Source organism: Lontra canadensis, unplaced genomic scaffold, assembly GCF_010015895.1.
Source record: "Lontra canadensis isolate GAN:19392208 unplaced genomic scaffold, GSC_riverotter_1.0 scaffold171, whole genome shotgun sequence".
Lineage (NCBI taxonomy): Eukaryota > Metazoa > Chordata > Mammalia > Carnivora > Mustelidae > Lontra > Lontra canadensis.
In genome coordinates, this window is record NW_022631165.1 from 934,518 (window position 1) to 956,519 (window position 22,002).

General features: G+C 66.0%; 1 protein-coding gene across 1 annotated transcript in view; it reads left to right on the forward strand.

Annotated features, from left to right (window-relative positions):
• The window catches only part of CACNA1H (calcium voltage-gated channel subunit alpha1 H), a 55,171-nt gene that overhangs the window by 15,126 nt on the left and 18,043 nt on the right, over positions 1–22,002 (forward strand). Inside the window, exons 3-8 of the mRNA XM_032846005.1 lie at positions 18,581–18,692; positions 18,776–18,909; positions 19,354–19,451; positions 20,456–20,615; positions 21,392–21,710; positions 21,871–21,963. Of these exons, the coding sequence (XP_032701896.1) occupies positions 18,581–18,692; positions 18,776–18,909; positions 19,354–19,451; positions 20,456–20,615; positions 21,392–21,710; positions 21,871–21,963 (916 nt within the window). The remainder of the gene's footprint in view (positions 1–18,580; positions 18,693–18,775; positions 18,910–19,353; positions 19,452–20,455; positions 20,616–21,391; positions 21,711–21,870; positions 21,964–22,002) is intronic.

The window sequence follows — 22,002 nt, forward strand, 5'->3', positions numbered from 1 at the left end:
ACCCAGGTGCCCCTCCTGGCCATGTGCTCTGCACCACTCACTGCTGTTGCCGAGCCCGATGTCTGCACGGCTGGTCGGCGGCCGCCCTGGCCCCGTCCGGCTTCTCAGCGCTGCCTGGTCTCCTTCCTGGAGGAAGGTCAGCCTCAACTTGCTCACGGGGACGTTGATCACAGGCGGAAGGGCCGGGCAGCCGTGACTCCTCTGGGGCCAGGGTGTCTAAGCGGACATGTGGAGAGGGGCCATGTGAACGGGTGTCTCCTGGGGCTCAGTGACCTTCCTGGCCTGAGGCAGCTGGGTGGTGTTTGGAGCCAGAGCCCGGTGTCCCCTCCCGCCATCAGGATTCTGTGGGTCAGACAGCGTCCCTCTCACTGTCGCATTGCTCATCGCGGCTGGGATTGATAGGGGTGTGTGTGGGGGACAGCCTGAGAGGGGCAGGGGCCCCATGCTGGCCAGTCCCCTGCATGGGGTGCTGGGGGAGGGTTTGGAGTGGACACACCCCTGCCCTGGTGGCAGTCAGGCAGTGGCTGTGTTGGGCAGGGAGCTCTGAGAGGGACCCGGCCTCTGGTGCAGCCTCCCTCCCTGCCTTTGTTCTCCTCGTTCCTGACATGCCGCCTTCTCCCATCTCTGCCTTGGCTCCAAGTCCTCTCCGAGGACCCCCCCCCCCCAGGGAAGGTGGCGTCCCCTGGACTAGCCCCAGTGGTCCTCCCCTGACCCCGGGGCCACCCGCTGACTCCTGGCACAGCAGACAGCCCCACACGCTAGGCCAGGCATCTGGAATTCCGGGGTGAGCCCCTCCGTTCTGTTGACTGATGCCCGGAAGCCCACCCCAGAGCACCCTATGTCCCAGAGCTGCACCCTGTTCCAGGCATGAGCCCTGCCAGGCCCCACTGGGAGCGGGGTGGGCAAGAAGCCTCGGTCAGGGGAGTCTTGGATTGGAGCTCAGGGAGGAAGGGTCCCCACAGTCTGCCCCCCACTGAGTCCCAGCCGGTGCCTGAGGGTGGGAATCTTTGCCCTGTGCCCACCAGGCCTTCCTCTGGGCAGGGAGGGGGACGTCGGGAGGGTCCTTCCTCCCCACATTCCCTTCACGGATGGTCACAGGGCTCCCCACGCCTGCCGCGTGGCCCCAGGGGCCCTTGGGACAGTGGGAGGAGCCCCGTGGTAAGGCTCCGTACCCGCTCTGGTCTTCTCAGGGGCCGGTGGCAGGTCTAGGCAGGGCAGCCGGAGCGCAGTGTTAGCAGGGGCCCGGGACCCCATCCACGCCCCTTCTCCTCTGCTGGGAGATCTTGCAGAGTCTGGCTGGGAAGTCTGGGGCTCGAGGCAGCAGGCGCGTTTCCTGCACGTTTGAAATACGGCCTGCTGGCTGGTGGGAACAAGGGATGTTTTAATTCCTAATTTAGACTGTTTATCTGCAGAGTTTTGGAGGCTGGGCCCGGGAAGAGACGGTGCCCCCCCCAGGGCGCCTCCCGCCTTCAGCGCGCTCCAGCCGCCGGGTGGGCACGGGAGGGGGGACCTCGCCTCGAGATCCGGCCCCCTGCCCCCATGGGTCTCGACGTGGTCAGCCCCACGCCCCCTGCTCCCCAAGAGGGGAGACCCCTCTGCGCACCCTCCAGCCTTTTCGGGTCCCGTGGCTGTGGCCAGCCGTCAAGGAGCAGGGTGGGGGTGGGGGGCGGGCTCGTGGGACCAGGGAGTTCTGAGAAATCTGGCAACCGGGCTGGGCTGTTCCTCGGCCTCTGGTCCCTCTGGTCAGCTGGGGGTTTTACCGTAAAAGAGGGATTTGGGGAGGGAGGGGTAGGGACCAGGTGCTTGAAAGTGTCTCAGCCACTCCCCCCGAGCCGAGCTCCCCCAAGTCACCCGAGGCTGCCCTGGGATCAATGTCCTCTCTCCGACTTTAGGAAAATCCGTGTGTCTCTGCCTGTGGCCGGCTGGCTTCCTGGTAGCCTTTCTGGGGCCCCCTCCCAGCACCTGCTGTGCAGGGGTGCTCAGCGGGCGTGGGGTGAACCCCTCGATCCCCTGCTCCCTGTGTGGGCCTGCCCCTCCACTCCTTGCCTTCGGGGCATCCCCGTCCTAGCTCCCAACCGGAGGGCTCGGGGCTCCCTCACAGCTACACAACGTGTGGTCCCTCTGGGCTGGGAAGCTGCGTCTTGGGGCAGGGGAGACTGGCCCAGGGTCCTGCGGCTCTTGGAGACCACGCCCTGGGGCCCCCAGGCTGGGCCGGCTAGGGGACATCCCCAAGGCTACTCTGCCCCTCCACCCCTGCCCTGGCACTCCCCGCCCTCATCACCCCGACCCAGCCCTGGCTGCCCTGTTCTGGTCCCACCCCAAGCCTGTGTCACCGTGTGCCCGCCCCACCCGCACTGGCGCACGCCCCCCCATTCTCCAACAGTGTGCTGTGGGGTCCGCACGTTACCCTACTGGGCAGCCCCACTCCTTGGGGGTGGCGCCTCTGGAAGTTGGGGACCTGCAGCTGTGTGGGGCGTTCCAGGGGGCCAACAGGGGGGTACGAAGGCCAGGCCAGAACCGGGGTGGGAGCTTGGTGACACTCTGTCCCTGGGAAAGCCAGCCAGGCTGTGGGGGGCCAGCCTCAGGCTGCCTGAGGTTCCCCCGACCCCATGGCCGCCGTCCCGAGGTCCAGCCTGCCTGAGCCTCCACCCACCCGTGGAGCCATGTTGTAGACCCACACCCTCCGGAGCCTCCCCTTCACAGAAGCTTCCGGATACGTGCAGGAGAGCTGGGGGTGTCGAAGGCTCCTCCGGAACGTGCCTTCTGTGTCTGACGGGAACAGCCCTCACATTCCCCCTGGAGCTCTGTGTCCCCAGGTTCCACCTGCTCCCCCAGACCCCCCCACCAAGAGGGCCGGGCCCCCCTCCCCCGGGCAGCATACGCCCCACGATGGGCAGAGAGAACCCCAAGATGTGGGCACAGCAGGCAACCACATGCCCACGCTCCTCTGAGCCCGGGGATTCCCTAATTGCAGGATTTGTCATGAAAGCACCGGCTTCCGACAGCCAGGAGACATGCAGCCCTCTGCCTGCGGCCAGCGCTCCCCCCGGCCATCCGCAGCCCCAGCCCCATGGAGCCTGGGCAGATGCGGGAGGGCAGGTCTTGCGCCGTGTCGGGGGCATGGGGACCCCTCGGTGTGGCTGGAAGGGCCCAGAGGTGCCTGTGTCCTGGTGGGTGTTGGTGGCGAATTGTGGCCTGGTGGTTCCAGAGACCAGTTGGGACTCTGGGTGCAGGGACTGCGCACCGTCGGGGCGTCCCTGGGCAATGGGGGATGTCCTTCAGGGTGCAGGAGCCTCTGGCTCAGGGTGACTTGGGCTGGGGTGCTGGAGCGTGCCTGCTGGTGGCCCGCGAGCCCCATGTGCGGCGTCCTTTGCACGGGGAGTGCCCGGGCCGCGGGGGACGGCGGACGGACGGCCCCGGGAGCGCGTCTTGCCGTTGGCCTCACTAGAACTGGAGGACAGCAGGCCTGGCCATCCTCGGGTCGTAATGAACCCGCTCCGTGTCCGCCTTTCTTCTGTGGCAACACGGAGGCTGAGTGAGGAGGGGGCCATTCACGGTTCGGCGAGTCCCACCGGCCCGCTCCCGCGTACGGACCGGGCCTCTTCCTGCTGCTGTGGTGTCAGGTCAGGAATCTGTGGGGAGGGTCCCTGTCTGCCTCGCCTTCCCACGTGGCATCTTGTGGGGGGATGTGGCTCCCCGTCGTCTGAGGGAAGGGGATCCGCGGTCCCTGAGAACACACACAGTTCCCAGGGGCCTGACTGCCCGCCCTGGACCGGGCACTGGGAGCCGCGGTTCACCCTGACACTGGGCAGTCAGGCCCGTGGGTCTGTGTGGGTCACTCTGGGCTCCACAATCCCCTCCTTCCTTTTGACCCCATTTCTTCTTGGGGACTGGACCCCAGGACAGGGGAATAGCACTCGTGGGCAGCTGGATGGAATTTTGCTCACAGACGCTCGCAGATCTCTCCGCTGGTGGGCAGCCCGACCCCCAGCCAGGCTGACCTCGGGGCAGCGGGACGGGGGAGAAGCCATGCCTCGGCCAAACCGGAGGTGGGAAGGATGGGGCCGTGAGCTCTGGAGGGGGTTGCTGCTCTGCCCAGACCCCTGGGGTCCAGCGGTGCTCATGACCCCCACCCCTTGGGGCACGCGGTGCCGCCTGACCAGCAGTGGGGGGACAACAGCAAGCGTGGGCAGCCCGTTGCCCTAGGGAGGGGAGAGGCGCCCCATTGTTGGTTTAAAAAAAATGGCTCAGGTGATTTACAGAAGCCTCCCCTTCCTGCCGATTTCCAGGAGCTCTACTCCAACATAATGGATCGAGTTATTAGGGGATCAGCTCGGACTTGGGCGGCTGGAGGGGAGCCAGGCTAGGCCGACCGGCACGTCACATGGCCGCGAGACTTCCCAGGGCCCCCCTGCGGTTGGGGCTGGTGGGCCGGTGGGCTGGGCTGGGCTGGGCTGTCAGCTGGGTGCAGGGAGGCTGGGGCCCAGGGCACCAGGGGCGCGGGTGCACCCTTCCAAGGCGGCCTTCCTGGGGGCATGACTCCTGGAAGGTGAGGCTCTACTGTGTGCAGAAGCCTGTATCTGCAGCCCCGGCTGGGCTGAGGCCCTACTGTGTGTATGATCCACTGCTATCTTGGTGTGCACAGAGGCCTGAGCCCAAGCCACATGTGACCTGGGGGCCTACTGTGCGCACAGGTGCACCTACTAAGCGAAGCCTGCAGTGCACAGGGTTTTCCTGAGGCTCTGTTCTGCCTTGAGGGTTGAGCAGGGTGTGCTCTGAGAGGCCCAAGAGGATCCCTCACCCCCAGGAGGCCCCAGGTGTGGGGCGGGCGGTCCCAAGGACCCTGTCCTGTCCAGTGCTGCGCAGGGGTGAGGAGTGGGCTTGTCTCGTGAACTCAGGGCACAGCCCCATCACTGGCCCTGGCTCTGTCCCCCAGAGGTCGTCCTGTCCCTGCTGCTGTGCCCCCTGCTCCCGCTGCCGGGCCTTCTCTCAGGCCAGAGGCTCCTCCGTCCCCTCACTTAGGCCTGGAGCGATTCTCGCCGCACTAACGTCCTTGCCGGACATGTCACCTGCTCTTTACCGTCCTCTGGCTGGCTCCCTGAAGGCGGGCCCTCTCGTGCTTACTCTGTCCAGGGACCCGGAGCTGGCCCGACGCACTGTAGGTGCTCAGTGAGGGAGGTCGAGGCGCTCTCTGTGGCTTCTGAAGCAAGCATAGAGCGCTCCCAGACAGAAGGCACACGGTGCACTGCAGGTGGCCGGCGCGTTGGGATGGACCCCGGCCCGTCTGAGCAGGTACCCACACCTGTGTCAGCAGCCGCTGGGCCCCCATCTCCCACCAGCTCCTCCCTCCCTCTCCACCCTGACAGCCTGGGCTCTGCCTCAGGGTCCTCCGTCTGCCCGTTGCCTCAGGGACATCCTGGTGGCCGTGTAGGGGGTGGTGCCCGGTCCAGCCCACTGGGTTCTGAGGGGGTGCCTGTCCCCACAGGGTTGGTGGCCAGCCACCCTGCTGTCAGGCAGCACGGGGAGCCTGCCCCTGGGCAGAGCCCAGAGCCAGGCCACTGGGTCCATGGCCCCAGTGTGGGGGAGGGAGGAGCTCTTCCTACCACGCCCAACCGGCAGGACCCGGCTGCTGCTGGAGCGGCACCCCCTCGGGCCAGACCGGGCTGAGCCTGTGTCTGGGAGATGTTCACAGAAAGCTCGGGGACTGAAGTGTGCCCACCGTCCGTCTGGGCAGCAGGCCACCACCAATTTCTGGAGCTCAGTGGGGACGGGGCATCAGGGCCGCACCTGCCCCCAGGGGTGCACCGGCCCCTGTCTTTGCTCACAGCTTCTGTGACAGACACCACCGAGTGCGTGTGTTCCTGCCAGGGCTGGAGGCTGGCGAGGCCGAGGTCTGGGCATGGCCGGGTCCTCCTGGGCATCCCCTCGGCTCTTGTGAGGATGCCAGTCAGAGGGGACGGGGCCTACCCTACTGACCTCAGTTTACCTAAATCACTTCAAGACCCGTTTCCAAATGCAGGCACGTTCTGAGGTCCTGGGGGTTAGGGCTCCTGCGGGGGAATCTGGGGGATCACAGTTCAGCCCGTGGCAGCGGGGGCTGGGGGTCAGGGCTGGGAGGGAGCGCCCCGTTGCCGGTGGCTGAGCAGGGAAGGGGCCTGTGGTCCGGGTGCAGGGGGCCGGAATCCCCTCAGGCCTGGCACTGCAGACTCTGTGCCTGGACCCCAGGATGTCTCACATGAGCGAGTCCTGCCCCCGCCTCTGCTCGGGCCGGGAGGGGCCTCTCGTACTGTAGGTGCACGTGGGGGACCCAGAGCCACGGTCAGATCCCTGCTGTGTTCTGTGTGTTCTGCTGCGGTCGGAGGGACGGCGTCAGCCCTGAGCTGTGGGCAGGCGCTCCAAGGATGCTGGCAGGGGCAGCCCTGTGTAAATGTCAGGGCCAGGGGTCGGGCCGGGCTCGGCGGGGGCCCCAGGGGCCCTGGAGGCACCGTGGACAGCAGCACTGGGTGCTGAGCTCAGTCCTGCTGCTTTCAAGTTGAAACCCACCATCGGAGGTTCTGGGCGGTCCTTTTCAAATGTCACCGCTATTAATAACCTGGGGGCAGGGCCAGAGGGCCTCTGGGGTCCCCGATTGGGCTGGGCCCGGCCAGGGGAGGCAGCTCCCTGTGGGGTGTGGGGGGGCTGCCCAGGCCTTCCCGAGGGGCTGGTCTCAGCAGCACGGGTGGGGGTCTGCTCGGGGGCAGTGTGCTCTCCAAGGGCCGGGAGAGGTGCCCAGCGGGCCTTGAACTTGCCGCTCGAGCAGGAGCTTGCTTCTCCTGGGCCTTCTGGTGTCCATGTGTAAAATGGGGGCCGTTGGAACCCGTGGGCTCCGGAGCCTTTCCAGGGGATCCAGCTGCCTCACGGGCAGGTCAGGACTGCGTGTGGGTGTGGACGGCCGGCGCCCTCGCAGGGAGGAAGAGCAGAGCTGGGGTGTGTGGGGGTCTGTGCGGGACACCTGCGGCTCTCAGTGAGGGGCTCCCTGGCCTCTGCTGCCGCCGCCTCCAGGCCCAGTCCCAGCGCAGGCATCTGAAAGCCCCGTGTTCCCATCTACCACCAGCGCCCCCACCCCGAGTGTCCCTGGCCGTCGCTTTTCAGAGTGGAAGGCAGCCTAGCTGTCAGGTGGGGGCAGGGCGTCCCGCTCTAGTTGTGGCTCCTGCGGCCAGCCTGAGCCTCCGTCCTGCTTGGGGCGGATTCCCACAGTGCGGGGGACACAGTGCTGGTGGGGCCCACAGGACCACAGCCCCCGTGCCTGGTGTCTGTTGGGCATTAATCCCTTGGGAGCCAGCGAGGGCTGGAGCTGCTCTGGGGGGCCCCCGGTGCCCAGTACTTATCTGGAAGTTTCTAGATGCTGCCCCTTCTGCCGGTGGTGAGGCCTCCACCCACCCAGCCTTGGGCTCTGCTGAAGCGTCCTCCTCAGGCCGGGACCCTGCCCAGCAGCTCTCAGCCCTCAGGAGGGCAGGCCCCATCCGGTGGGGCAGCTGCTGCCTCGGGGGCCTGGTGGGACGGCAGTGCCTGGTGGTGGTGGTGGGTGAATCCCGGAGCAGGCAGCCGGCTGTGGAGGGCGCGTGGCCCCCGAGGTTGGCAGGCTACTTTGACCAGCCAGAGTGGTCTGAGCGCCCTGCCCTCGGGGCCCCCAGGTGGCCCTCCTGTGCCCGGGGCAGGGGCTGCATTTCTTCCCAGCACCCTGGGGATTCTTACCCACCAGAAAGTTTAGGAAGGAGCCCTGTGGGCGTGCGTCGTGTGGGTGGATGGGGCTTGGACTCTGGCGTCCCCAACCTCAGCTGGGAGGTTTGGGGGCCCCCCTCCCAGCGGGAGGCTTGGGCTGCGGTGCCCCCGTGGGCCATGTGAGAGCAGGTGGACAGGCATGGCCAGAAGGCCCGTCCCCTCAGTACCTAGGTGCCAGGCGACGCTTGGGAGGCTGGGATTTCCCGGGGTGGGCGGGGGGGGCGGCTGGTGTTCGGGGCAGGTGTGGGAACAGGCTTGCTGCGGGGCCCCCTTGCCTACCTGTGGGGTGAGCCAGGCTCCCATGTATACAGAGTGGCGTGTCTGCACGTGGTGCGTGTTCCCGCCACGGTCGCCGTGTGTGCCGGCGTGGGCAAGACTGTGAGGGACTGGGCCTCCCTGGTTCCTAGTCCTCGGGGCCTGGTTCTCTGGCAGCAGGAGCTCCTCCAGCTTCCCTCGGACCCTGGGGCCGTGGTCTTGGAAGCCTGCTGGTGGGGGGTGGGGCCGACGGCGTCCTCCAGGCTGGGTTCCCAAGGAGGGGCCGTCCAGTCCCCCGGGGTCGCTAATTCCGGCCTCGTGCAGTTGTGCGGTGGGCTGACTGCTGCTATTCCTGGCCCGGAGAATTCCTGCCCAGAGCAGGCCCCAAAGGCCTGTCCCCACGGGCGGTCTGTCCTCTTCCCCGGGGGCCCTCCTGGCTCTGTGCCCCTGCCCATGCCTTTCTCTTCCAGGGTCTGGGGGAAGACTTCACCTGGCAAGGCCGGCCCTTCTGGTCTTCTGCTCAGGACAAAGCCAGCCTAAAGGGGTGGCCAGGTCCTGGGAGCCCGGCAGGCCCTCAGCTGCCCCAGCAGGAACCGGGCCAGGGCTGTGACCTGGGGATCCGTCAGAAAAGCTGGAGCAGTGGGAATGAAACAGCTCCATTTTCAGACAGGAAAATCTCTGGGGGAGGGGGCTTGTGGGCCCTCAAGGAGCTTGGGCACGCTGCCACCAAGTGGCTGACAGGGTCCCCGTGAGGGTCCATGGCCAGTACAGGTAGGCGCCCTGCAGGTACAGTGATGGGAGGTGGGGATGGGGTGCTTTTCCACTCAATTATGCCTTGGAAAAAAAATCCCAAATCAAGCTCTTTATTAAGAGCTAAGTAGAGACATTAGCACTCTTCCTAATTAGCATGGTCTTTAAAATTGTGTGCAATTAGAGGGAGCTGTGGGCATGTGCTCAGGCTCCTTGATGTCTGTGTCAGGGAGTGTTTCATGTTGTTCGGGGGGGGGGGGGCTCTTCCTTCAGGAGAAAAGCCAGCCACGGGCCCCCCTCCTCTTAAGGCGAGCACCGGAAGCTGTGTGCGTGTGTCATTGTGCACACACAGCCCCGCTCAGGTGCATGTGTACGGGGTGTGCACGGTGCACAGGGACGAGAGGTACGCATGCACATGCCCAGACACGCCCCGGGCTCACACTGGTGCCGGGGTCTGGGTGGCCAGGGCCATGCCCGGCCTGCCCGCCCTCCATGCGCCCCTCCTGTGGCAGATGGATGCAGGTGCCACGCGGGCCAGGACAGTGCCGTGGCTGGATTGGCTCGGAAATCACGCGGGCGGGAGGAGGGGTTTCTGTGCCGCGAGCCACTGACAGCAACATACCCAGGCCCTGGGCTCTGCTAGGGGACATGGAGGGGCCTGGGAAAGGGGTTCATTGTAGGTCGGGGTCAGAGGCGGCTGAAGTCTCCAGGTCACCAATACCGGGAGCAGCTCTCAGAACAGAGAAAGAATATTCTGGCACATGGGGAGTGGGCTTGTAGCCGCTCAGCTTCCCCAGGGAGGTGCTCTCCCAGGAACGGCCCAGCCCCTCTGAACTCCCCGTCCCCGCCGCCGCTCCCCCCCCCCCCCCCCGGCCCCCCCCCCCCCCCCCGTGTGACCCTGAGCCGCTGGCCGAGAACAAACAGCTCCATGTTTGGCCAGCCATGCCGCCTCCCCACCCCGGCCAGAGCCGAGTGAGCATGAGTCACGCAGGCCTAGGCTGTGGGTGGGGGGACAGGGACGGGGACAGAGTTGGGGAGGAGGGTTCCCTGCAGCAAAGTCTGGCCAGAGGGCAAGCAGGGGGGAGGCTGGGGCTCTGAGCAGAGGGAACCATCTAGGAAAGGCCGTGGGGGACAGACTGGGCACAGAGGCTGGCCCCTGTGTCAGAGCGGGGAGGGGACGGGGTCCCGCTGCATCCCACGGGGGCCGTGGCAGGTCCCGTCACTAGGATGCTGGGTGAGCCATGTCCAGGGAGTTCTTGACAGGCGGCATCCCCGGGGGCAGTGGTCCTGTGTCCCACAGCGGGGATGAATGGGGGCTGGCCACAGGGGACCAAGGCCCTTCCTTGCGCAGAGCCAGCGTTGTGTGGTGGGGAGAGGCTGAGGAAGCCTTTCATTTGCGACTTCCAAAGAGTGTGCCTGCAGCTGCACCTGGCGGGGACCCCTGGTACCCCGGACCCCACTCCTGTCCTCCCCTTTTTCCCAGACACTGACAGGACCTTCTGGACTGCACCCTTTTCCCCCAGATAAAGCCCTGGGGTGGTGGCCCCCGGGGTAGGGGTCCGGACACCAGGGTCTGGGCTGAGCTGTGGGGCTGGTGGAGGGTGTGAGCTGGGGGATCCCCCTCCTAGAGTCCCCTCCTCCCCTTTCTAGCAGCTAGTCGTCATGGCAGCAAGCTTGGGAAGGAGAGAAACTTCCTTCCATCATGGTCAGGAGTGGCTGCCTCCTGCTCCTTGCAGAGGGCCCCCCAGGCGACTGGACTAAGTGCCCGTGTGGGCATCGGGGTTGGTGGCACAGAGGCCCTGTTCCAGGAGCCCCATGGGCACCGTCGGTTCCCGCAGCTGCTGGAGGACACCCCCTGCTCCCACAGTGGCAGGTCTGGCATAACTAGCCCTGTCCACAGCTGTAGGGGAGGATGCCTGCTTCCCCCCAGAGCCCAGCATCCCATCCCCCCGACATCTGGGCAGTGGGCATGGCTGTCAACGTGTCCCTGTGGTCAGTGACCTAGGCATGCCGGGGCAGGTAAAGGTGAGCATGCCACCAGGCTGCCACAGAGGGGTGCAGCTGCGGACACGTCTGTGTGCCCACTTGGCAGGCCCCTGGCGGAGCTGGGCAGCTGCCGTGGGATCCCTTCACCACTTGTTGAGGCCGTGCCGGCGTCCTCGCTCACTGTGGCCGCCTGCAGTGTGGACAGCAGCCGGCTGGGCCCGAGGGTGGGTCCCACATACAGGGGAGCCTCTGCAGCAGAAGCATCCAGGCCCTAGCAAGGCTGCGCCACTCTGCAGGGACCTGGTGTGCGAGCAGGTGCGCAGGTGACTGTCCCGCTGCCCCCCCTGGCCCCGCGTCCGCAGGTGAACATCCCAGCCTGGGCGGGCCTGGCACGACAGGGAGAGCCTCGCTCCGTAACATCCCTAGTGAAGTAAACGGGAGTGTTTATAACTCTGCCCAGTAGCAAGGGAAGGTCCATCTGCCCTGGGGGGCTGTGCCCGAACCCCCAGGCTGGGGCAGAAGTCTGAAGACCTCAGGGGACCCCCAGGCGGCCGGGAAATGGGCAGGACCCACAAAGGTCTCCGCTTCACACCTTCTGCCCAAAGGGGCCTCTGTGCTCCAGGGATGGAGTCAGCCCCAGGAGCCCAGGCTGCCACAGGAGTGGGGTCCCACTGGGGCGCTGATACCAGGGAGCGGCCCCCTGCCTGCGGCTCCAGCTGGGGCCTGGGTGCCCTCAGGCTGGGGGCATCATTGGCAGATGCACAGGCGTGGACCCTCCTGAGGCCCAGGGTTGTATGGCCAAAGCCTTGGGCCCCACCAGGACTGGGGGTGCCTTGCGGGGCCAGGCCCAGTTTGCAGGTCACGGGGGTTAACTGGCCTCACGGCCCAGGGTGGGGGCTGAGCGACACTGGCTTAGTCCCCGGCCTGCAGCTGCCACTATGCCTCTGAAGGTTCCCCCGTGGCCAGACCCCCTGACCCCGGCACCTCGGCTACCGGGAGCTATTGGAGGCGTCCTCGGATGCCCTCCCTGTGGGCAGCTGGACCCATGGTGGGGAGCCACCAGGAGGACTCAGGAACGCTGGCCCCGAGGAGGACTTGGTGGCCCTGAGTTGGGGGGTGGCTGTGCCCTTCAGGGGGGCTGAGAGTCCGGGGAGCCAGGAGGGGACCCCCACCCACGCCGGTGCAGGGCCTGTGTCTCTGCCCTGTGAGTGAGTGACCGCAGTGATGGGACTGGGACTCCAGCAGGATGGACACGGACTGTTCTGGTCACCGAGGTGACCTGCACCGGCTGTAAAACTCCCCGTCCTCCGTGGGCAGTCCTGGGGAGGGGAGTGCCCTCCCTAGTTCCAGAACATTCCATCACCCCAAAGGGAGCCTGTTCCATTAACTCTAACCCCCCTGCCCCCAGCAGCCATGGGTCCCTGGTCTGCCCGCGTCTGTCTGCCCTGCTTCGTAGACTCGGGGTCCTACAGCCCTGTTCTCGTGCGCCTGGCTTCTCCCTGCGCGTCCAGTTCTCTGGGTCAGCCGGTCGCACCAGTGTCGACACGCCATTCCTCACGGCGGAGCAGCGTCGCGTGGATGGGCCACGTGCTGCTGTGCATTAGTGGACGTTGGGGTGATCTCAAGCCCTGCTGCTGGGAACGCACACGTGTTTGTGTGTGTGTATGCACGTGTGTCCGAGGACCCGTTTCCACCTCTGGGTGTGCTGGGGGGGCGCTGCCGAGCCAGGCGGGAACGTCGGGGTGCACCATTGGAGGGTCTCGGACAGTGGGCTGGGCACAGCCCCTGGGGCGGGGGAACTGCCTGCCGAGTCCACCATCCCCAGAGGGCCCGGCTGCCCAGCCCAGCCGCTGTCCGTCTTGTGTGCCTCCCTTGAGGGCTCCCCGTGCTCACAGAGGCCTAGTGGGTCCCCGACGGTGCAGAGGAGCGGGTCCGCGCCGAGGCTGGTCTGGGAGGAGCCGTGTCGTTAATGGTGTGCGTCTCTGGTAAGAACATGCTGCTTCCTGTTCAGATCCTGGGCCAGGGAGGAGGCTGTCGCCAGCGTGTTGCTGTGGCAACATTGGGAGGTGGGCTTGCCAGCCAGGAGCGGAGCAGAAGGCCCGTGGACTCCCGCCACCGTGAGCAAGGGGCCGAGTGTCTGCCCTGGTGGGTGGGGGCCCTTCCCAGGCCTCCCCCACGCTGGCAACCACGCAGTGTGGGCCTGGGCAGTGAGATGCCTCACTGTAGCGGTCCCACGTGGCCTGCAGAGGCCCAGAGGACAGAGGCGGGGCAGAGCCCAGGTCCCGTCTCCCCTGCTCCCTGCGCTGAGCCGTGCCCCGCCCCCGCCCCACGGGAGCTTTTCCCAGACGTTCCACATGCCTCTTCATGCACGTATGTCCACCTGTGTCCTAGGGAGCTGAGCCTCTGCACATTGATTCTCTCCGTGCATGCCTCCCGCCGCTGCCGTGCCCCGCTCCGTCCAACCAGGGTGGGGTTCTGTGCTCCTCACCGCAGCCTCCCCCCCACCCCCGACCATAGAGACGTGACGTTCAGCTTCCCTGGTTGTCGACTGCACTTCTGGGCTCACCAGCCTGGCCGCACGCGCCTTTGGGTTCCTTCCCCAGCTCCCCTGCACTGCCCTTGTCCCAGGCGTCGGATGTGGGGCTTGGAGGGACCCGGGCTGGGGAAGGCCGCACTGTGCTCTGTGAGGTTGGCCGGGTCTAGGGATCTCTGGTGCTGCCCGCTGGGCCCCAGGATCTGATCTGCAGCTGGCTGGGTCCCATGGGGGGTGTTCCTTCCCGCCCCAGAGCCGTTGTCTGTAGCCGCCCACTCGGCTGAGTGGGGACCACAGACGTCTTGTTGGTGACCCAGGATTGTTCTGTCCTGAAGAAGGGGCTTTCTCCCCTGTGAACAAACACAGGCTTTTCTCCTTGAACAAATTGCAAAAGCAAGGTTGAATGCTCGAGCGATCGAAGGCTGGGGGGCCAGGGGCAGGAGCAGCAGGCCTCATGAGCACAGCTGTAGGGAAGGGTTTGCCCACCAGCGGTCTATGGGGTGGGGGGAGCGCTTGGTGCCGAGTGTGGGGCCACTGTGCGTCTGAGGGCAGGTGCGGGCCTGTGGAGTGGCCAAGCTCATCCCCACACCTCCCCTGCCTGTCGGGGCCCCTCATCCACACCACACAGGAAGACTGCCAGCCCCATCGAGGTCAGAGGCTGGTGCCCGAGGGCTTGGAGTGGGGGGTTTGGGCTCGGTGTTCCTGATGGGCAGCGGATCAGGGTGGCCCCGGGCTGCCTCTTGGCTGTGCTCTGAGTCAGTAGATCCTGGCGGCAGGGGGCTGCCGTGGGTACAGGGCGGACGACAGGGAGGTGGGGGAGGTTGCTGGCCTGACCTGGGCCGAGGCCACGAGGAAGAGACAGGTGCCAGCCTGAGAGTTTGGAGGCTGTGGGCCACCCTGCCCTGTGCCCCCTCCTTCCCGCTGCTTGTGCCCCACCACCTTCCCAGGCACAGGGACACTCACCAAGCTATTGTGGACGTGGCCTAACGGAGCTTAGGTGGTGGAGCAGATTGCTTTGGGGGGCGGCAGGCAGGGCTGGCCTGCTTGGGGCTTTCTCATCTTCCCTCTGTCCCTGTGAGCTCATGGCTGCCCCTTGGGGAGCCCAGCCTGCGTGGTCAGGGCCTGGTCCTCATGAAGCCTGCATCGTGGCCACCCCCCCGCAGCCTTACAGCCGTGTCCCCCACCGGTCTGCATCCCTCAAGGAGGGGTATCCAGCTTCCCCGTCAGCACCCCTGTCGAAAACACGATGTCCCCTTTCTGCATGTCCGCAGCCAGCCAGGGAGCTAAAGTGACATCGTCAGGATGAGGGACGGGGACCAGGAGCCTACTGGGCGCTCCCCTCCACGTCTGATGATACCCGCCATCACTCCCATGCTGCAGCTGGGGAAACTGAGGCTCAGGGTGAGGGGTAGTGGTAGTGGTACTGTCGGGCCAGACTGCGAGCTGGGCAGGGGGAGAGAAGATGGTCCACTCCACGGTTCTGGGGACCCTGAGCCAGCAGGGCTGGGTGGCCATCAATGAGGATTCAGCTCAGAGGTCCAGGACCACCCTTTAGTCACACAGTCCTGTGACCTACCGATCTCCAGGGGGACCTCCCAGAGCGTCAGGGTCCCTGTTGGCACAGCTGCTGGTGAGGGGCTGACAGCCGCTAAAACGTGGGCTGAGTGTCCATGAGCCCCTTCTGGCTTCTAAGCCCAGTCCTAGCAGCCTCACGCTTCCAGCCGATGATGCCTTTGTGCAGAGATGACTGTTCCTGCCACGGTCACCCCCACTTCCTGGCTGTCCCCACCCACAGTGGTGCCCACAGCCAGGGACAGGAGGGAGAGGGTGCTCTCAGGCCTGTACCATCTTCAAAGCCTCAGTTAGTGTGCTTTGCTTAGCCAGCTGGCAGTCTGAGGAAGAACGTGGATTGGTGGTGGTTCCCCGGGAAGCCTGGGTCAGGGGGAGCAGCACCCCCCACTCGCCCCACCTCAGGGCTGCTCAGTAGGTGGCCGGTCCACAGCCTCCTCCCCAGCCCCCAGCGGGCCTAGGGCAGGATGTCTTCAGCACCACGGACAGCGGTCACCTGGCTCGGCCCTGGATTCCACCTCCTCCCCCGCTCCGCCTGGTTTTAGGGTGTCTGTGTGGGGTGCATCGGAGCCCTGGTGTCATGAGAGGCCGTCAGTCCGGCACCAAGAGTGTCAGGACAGGACTGGGCTCCTCCTCCACCTCAGCTGGGGGAGGCCTGGCCGCGGGCGCCACTGGGAGAGTGCGAAGGTGGCGCAGCGTTGGCTGGGCACCTGCTAGCCCCACCAGGCCCGGGAAGACCTGGAGGGGAGGGAGGCAGTGGGAAAGGCTGGCATCAGGCCAGGGGGAATATGCTGGAAGGGTGGTGCCCGCAGCGTGGGCATGGTCCTTGAGAGGTCCCCGACAGACAGGACCTTTGTTCCCAGTGGCGAGAGGGGCTCTGGGACCCCTCATCAGGCCTGTCTGGACCCGGTCTCTCATTGATGGGCCACCCCCACCAGCCTGGGTGGTGGTGCAGGCCCAGCCCAGGCCCCAGGAGTTCCCTGGAGCTGGAACAGCTAGGCCCGGGGTAGCCGCAGGATGTGGGTCAGGGGGCTCACGGCCAGACAGCCTGCAGAGCTCTGGGGTCCTGTGGCAGAGACCGCGTCACTCAGCGTCGGACTCGGCCCCACCCTGTGCCAGTGTGGCCGCCGCCTCCTGGCTGTACATCACTGAGGCTTTCTTGGAACCCTGGTGGAAGCGGACTCTAATTTGTAGAAGTTGGTTCAAAACCTAAAGGATTTTTAATTAAAACCCAGAAAATCCATCTGTGTGATTAAGTCTCTGGGAGTCGCCGGGCTCCGGGTGAGGAGCAGGTTTGGCTCTGCCTGTCCTCGGCTGCCCGCTAAGGTGTGATGGGGGAGGGGGTGGCCTTGGTGTGTGGTGACCCCTGGGCCGGCTGCCCTTTTCTCTGGGGAGCCCCCAGCCATCTGCAGGGTGGCTCTGGGGGGTCTCGGGAGAACCGTGTGTACATGTGAGCACCCTTACACACCCCTACACAGACCAAGGCCAGGTCTTGGGGCGCAGGTGCAGGACCCTAGGGTCATTTCCTCCCAGGTGTGTGTCTGGGCTGGTTGGGGGGCAGGCATTATCGTTAGGAGAGAAACCCCAAAGGGGTGAGAGCTCTTGGGGGTGGATGGAGGACTTCCGAGGTGCTGGGCTCGTGCTGACCGGTTTGGTCATCAGTCACCCCAGTAGTGTGCCTACTTCTGGGATGAACCTGGCACTCATGCCCTCCCGGCTGGGCACCCAGGCTTCTGCCCGAGGGGTCCTGAGCTGCCAGACGTGCCTCATGGGTGGGGCAGGCAGGCCCGCGCCCACAGGACCAGCGGAGTCGGAAGCCACGGTTGGTGGGTCCCAGGCTTCACTTGTCCGCAGCTTGGGAAGATGTGGAGGTAGGACCCCAAGTGGGGCTGTCTTTTCCCGTTACAGGGCCCTGGTTTATGGCTTGTCTTGGGGAGTGAGGGGCCCTCCCAGCCCTTGAGCTGAATAGTCTTGTGGGTTCTGGCCTAGAAGAGCCCAGGGCCTGTGTCTGCTCTGCTTTCGAGGGCAGAGGTCCTCAGCTTTGCCCGACACCAGCTGTGGGGTCTGGGGCAGGTCCCCTGCGGGAATCCCCTAGACCAGGAGATGGCTGTACCTGCCCCTTTCACCCCCACCTGCCTCTGCCAGGACCCCGAACAGTGGCTACGGGTCTTGCAGTAGTGAGGGTGGGTAGCAATGATGGTTAGGGCCTTGAGGGTAGCTGGTAGGCTTCTTCCAAGCCAGGGGCAAGGAGGGGGGGCATGCACCTGCGTCCACCTGGGTCAGGGGTGGGACACACTCCTTCACACCCTCTGACCGTCACCCACCCAGAGCCTCCTGCTCTCCGGCTGGGCCTTGTGGGGATGTGGGGGGTTCATCTCCTTGCAGGAGGGTCTGCTGAGCCATTCTAAACTGGGGACACCCTCCCCCTGCGGTGACACGCACAGATGTCCCTCCTCAGAGGTACGACTGTAGCCTTTAAGGGACAAAGGGTTAGGGGGTTGGTGCAACCTGAGCACCCCTTGACAGCCTGGGATCTGGTCTGTGCAGGGGGACCCCAAGACGCCCCGGTGGAGGCTTGCTGGCGCACTGCAGGTGCGGTCGTCATCCACAGGTCTCTGGCCTCCCATCCCCATCCACAGGCACGCCAGGCCCCTGGGTGGGGGCTGAGGGCTGGGGCTGTGTGGGTGGGAATGGAGTGACGGTGCTGGCCCCACCTCTGCCCAGGGACGGGGTGCTGGGGGAGAGAGGGAAGGGGACGGGCTGCTTCCAGATCCTGATGTGGGGACAGCGTGTGGGGTGCACAGAATACCGCAAGCCCTGCCAGCCGCTGGGCGTACCTGTCCATATTCACAGGGTTTGCGTGGCGCCCATCTCCCCACGCAGCCTGGCCCAGCCAGCCCAGCACAGGGTGCCCCGAGTCCCTAGTGCACCAACTGGTGTGGGGGTGCTGGGTGCACCCCTTCCCAGAGACCCCCACCCTGGGCCAGGGCACTGTATGGCCTGTGTGGAGCCCTGGCGCCCCCTTGGTGGCTACTCCTGGGATGTCCGGGAGGTCACAGGGGGGCTCTGGTCCCCACACCAGGGATGCAGGGGTGCGGAGTGTGTGGGGAAGCGGCACTGCCTGCTGAGCTGGCTTCAGAGGCTCCCACCCCATGGGGACGTCCTCTTGTCAGCCAGAGTTTCCTGGACAGGGCCGGTCACCATGGGCAGCTTTGGCTCTGGGACTGGGGGCAGCTGGGGAGGGGGCGAGGAGGTGTCATCCTGGGTCCCCGTTGGTGCAGGTGCTCAGGAGGACTGTGGGTCCCCCGCGCCCAGTGGCTGAGCGGATTGAAAGCTTTCATTCCCCGTCCCAGCAGCTTTGGTCAGGGCCCCGTCGGCCTGCTGGAGTCACGTGGGGGTTAGTGCCAAGACGCGTTCTCGCTCCCCTCACGGTGTGTGCATGTCCGCAGCACGTGGGGGCCCAGGCTGGATGGAGCCCGTGAGATGACTCCCTAAGTGACCGGCCTCAGCTTGGGGCACCAGTGTCAGGGGGGAGCCTGGCAGAGGGGCAGGGGCTGGAGGACAGGGGCCCACAGCAGGGGGTTGCCGGCATGGCACACAGGGGCCAGGGTCGTGGCCCCTACCTCTGCAGGCCCCGGGGATTGGGTGCTGGGGTGGGTCCCGGGTCCGTGCTCCCCGGGCCGCTCCTGTCCCCACCGTTGATCCTTAACTCGGCGCCCGGCCCACGTGGTTCGAGCACGTCAGCATGCTGGTCATCATGCTCAACTGCGTGACCCTGGGCATGTTCCGGCCCTGTGAGGACGTCGAGTGCCAGTCAGAGCGCTGCAGCATCCTGGAGGTGGGCCGGGGATGCCGGGGTGGCGGCGGCCGACACCGGGGGAGCACCGGCAGGACCGGTGCTCAGGCTCTGTCTCCCGCCAGGCCTTCGACGATTTCATCTTCGCCTTCTTCGCGGTGGAGATGATCATCAAGATGGTGGCCCTGGGGCTCTTCGGGCAGAAGTGCTACCTGGGGGACACGTGGAACAGGCTGGATTTCTTCATTGTCATGGCGGGGTATGCTCCCCTGCCCCCCAAGAGCTGGGGCTGGCCCAGGAGACCCTTGGACCCGTGGTGGCAGGTGTGTCCAGCCAAGCCTGGCTGGGCACCTGCCCCCCCGGGGCCCTGCTAGTGACCAGGGTCCCACCAGGAGGGGGAGGTGAGCTCTGCAGGGATCCAGTGGAGCCAGTACTGGGAGGCAGCTGGGGGTGGGGTCAGTGTGGTCTCTGACAGGGAGCAGGACGCTGCCCCATGGCCAGCGGTGGGTGGGGGGGCGGAGGACAGATGCAGATGTTCCATGAGTGGCGAGGGGACCCAGGGGTACCCCAGGGAGGCACAGGGACCAGGCCCTCTGGCCTCAGCTGGCAAGGTGCTCTGGAGAAAGGTGGTGCTCAGCCCTGCCCCCAGGGCCCTGCCCAGGCCCCAGCCCCCGAGCCTCCCTGTCCCTCTGCCCCTCCCCAGCATGATGGAGTACTCGCTGGACGGGCACAATGTGAGCCTCTCGGCCATCCGGACTGTGCGCGTGCTGCGGCCCCTCCGCGCCATCAACCGTGTGCCCAGTGAGTGACCCTCCCCCAGGACAGGCCTGCGTGTCCTGCTGGCCTTGCAGAGAGCTCACCGGGATCTGCTGGGGCTGCTCCTAGATGCGGTGGCCCCAGCCCTGGGGCGTGGGGGGGGGTGCGGCAAGCCTCCTGCCGCTTGCCGCAAGGGGCTCCTGGGGACTGGCCGCTTGTTTTCTGGAGAGCACACAACAAACCAGGACCGGGTTGGGGAGTGACGGTCTGCGCAGGCCCGGGCTCCCCACCGTGCTGCTGGGCTAACCTCAGGCTCCCCATCTGCATTGCCTTTGAGGGTCATGCCGGGGGCTGCATGGGTCTGTTCCACCATGTCGCGCCCACCCCCCAGGTTGCTGCTCCCCGAGGCCTTGGCATCTGCACCCCCCTCCTGCCGGCCCAGAGGGCGGTTTGCTGCCTCAGCCCTGCCCTCGCTTGTTCCGGGGCAGGAGTCAGTCCTTGCTGAGGTCTGGGCGGGGTCAGGCTCACGTGGGTAGGGGCCGGTGACCACACGGGGCTCCCCTGACCCGCTCCCGATTTCATTTGCATCTATCCAGCCCCAGGCGCCCAGGTTTCAGCACTGCCTCTCAGCGCACCGCCCCTGCCCTGGGGTCCCTCCCTCCAGGGCAGGGCTCACCTCCAGCACGATTCACACAGGGCCTGGGACGAAATGCTCGTTCGACCCGTACTCGTTGTACGACCCCGGGCTCCTGAGTGCTGGAGGCATCCCAGAGCCTGCGCTCCTGGGGGCCCCGAGGCGGGGGCAGTTGGACTCCGCCAGCCCCCAGACCTTCTAGGCCCACAGCCTTGCTTTCCTTCATGTAGGTCTGATTCACAGGTGTCATGGGGCTCAGGGCCTGCCAAGTGTGTGGGGACCACTGCAAGCCCTCCCCGGAGTTGCCGATCCCATGTGTGAACATTGGGAGGACTGAGGGCGCTCCGTAGGGGTGCGGGCTAGAGGGAGCACCGGGAGAGCTCTGCTGTGCTGACTTCTTTCCCTGCCCCTGCAGGCATGCGGATCCTGGTCACGCTGCTGCTGGACACACTGCCCATGCTCGGGAACGTTCTCCTGCTCTGCTTCTTCGTCTTCTTCATCTTCGGCATCGTGGGTGTCCAGCTGTGGGCCGGCCTGCTGCGCAACCGCTGCTTCCTGGACAGCACCTTTGCCAGGTGTGGGGCCCTGTGGGCTCTTGGGGCCACGTGCCCCCAGCAGGCTCCTCCCCTCCGGCCCCACCCCAGATGCTCCGCCCCAGTAGGCTCCTCCCCTACAGCGCCACTCCAGATGCTCCGCCCCCAGCAGGCTCCTCCCCTCCGGCCCCACCCCAGATGCTCTGCCCCCAGCAGGCTCCTCCCCTCCGGCCCCACCCCAGATGCTGCAAGCCTCTACCCCGGCCCTTAGATGCTCCGCCCCAGTAGGCTCCTCCCCTACAGCCCCACCCCAGATGCTCCAGCCCGGCCCCTAGATGCTCTGCCTCCAGATGCTCCACTGCTAGGGCCCCGCCCCAGATGCTCCGGCCCTACAGCCCGGTCTTTAGATGCTCCGCCCCCAGATGCCCCACCCCCTAGGTGCTCCGCCCCCAGTAGGCTCCTCCCCTACAGCCCCACCCCAGATGCTCCGGCCTGGCCCCTAGAGGTCCTAGATGTGCAGCCTCCAGATGCTCCATCTCTCCAGCTCCTCAGGCTCCTCCCCTCCAGTTCCGGTTCTAGGGACGCACTTAGAATACTGTTAGATGCGGATCTTTTTTCCGGATCTGTTTCTTTTGTTTTTATGGGTGCTTTTGGGTACTTCTCTGTTAATCTGCTCGTTTCACCGTTTCTGTCCGCCTGTCACACTGTTTTCGTCGCTGCCTATCTCACCCTTCGTTTCTCTGTGTTTCTCTGCTCTTCTGTCCGTCCGTCTCGTCTCTGCGTCCCTCTGCGGCTCCGGGACCACCGTCTGCCCACAGAAACAACAACCTCACCTTCCTGCGGCCGTACTACCAGACGGAGGAGGGCGAGGAGAACCCCTTCATCTGCTCCTCTCGCCGAGACAACGGCATGCAGAAGTGCTCGCACATCCCCAGCCGCCGGGAGCTGCGCGTGGAGTGCACGCTGGGCTGGGAGGCCTATGGGCAGCCGCAGCGCGAGGGCGCGGCCGGTGCCACCCACAACGCCTGCATCAACTGGAACCAGTATTACAACGTGTGCCGCTCCGGCGGCTCCAACCCCCACAACGGCGCCATCAACTTCGACAACATCGGCTACGCGTGGATCGCCATCTTCCAGGTGGGTCCCGGCTCTGCGGTGGAGGGCCCGGCCTCAGGTTGACCATCAGCCGGGACAGGGCGGGGGAGGGGGCACTGCGAGTGCGGGGCGCAGGGGGACCGTGAGGAGGCCCGCCGCCCTTCCGGGGGCCATGCGTGTGTGCAGCCGCCTGCCCCCGCAGGTGATCACGCTGGAGGGCTGGGTGGACATAATGTACTACGTCATGGACGCGCATTCCTTCTACAACTTCATCTACTTCATTCTGCTCATCATCGTGAGTGCGGGCGACGGGGCGAGTCCCAGGGGCTGGGCG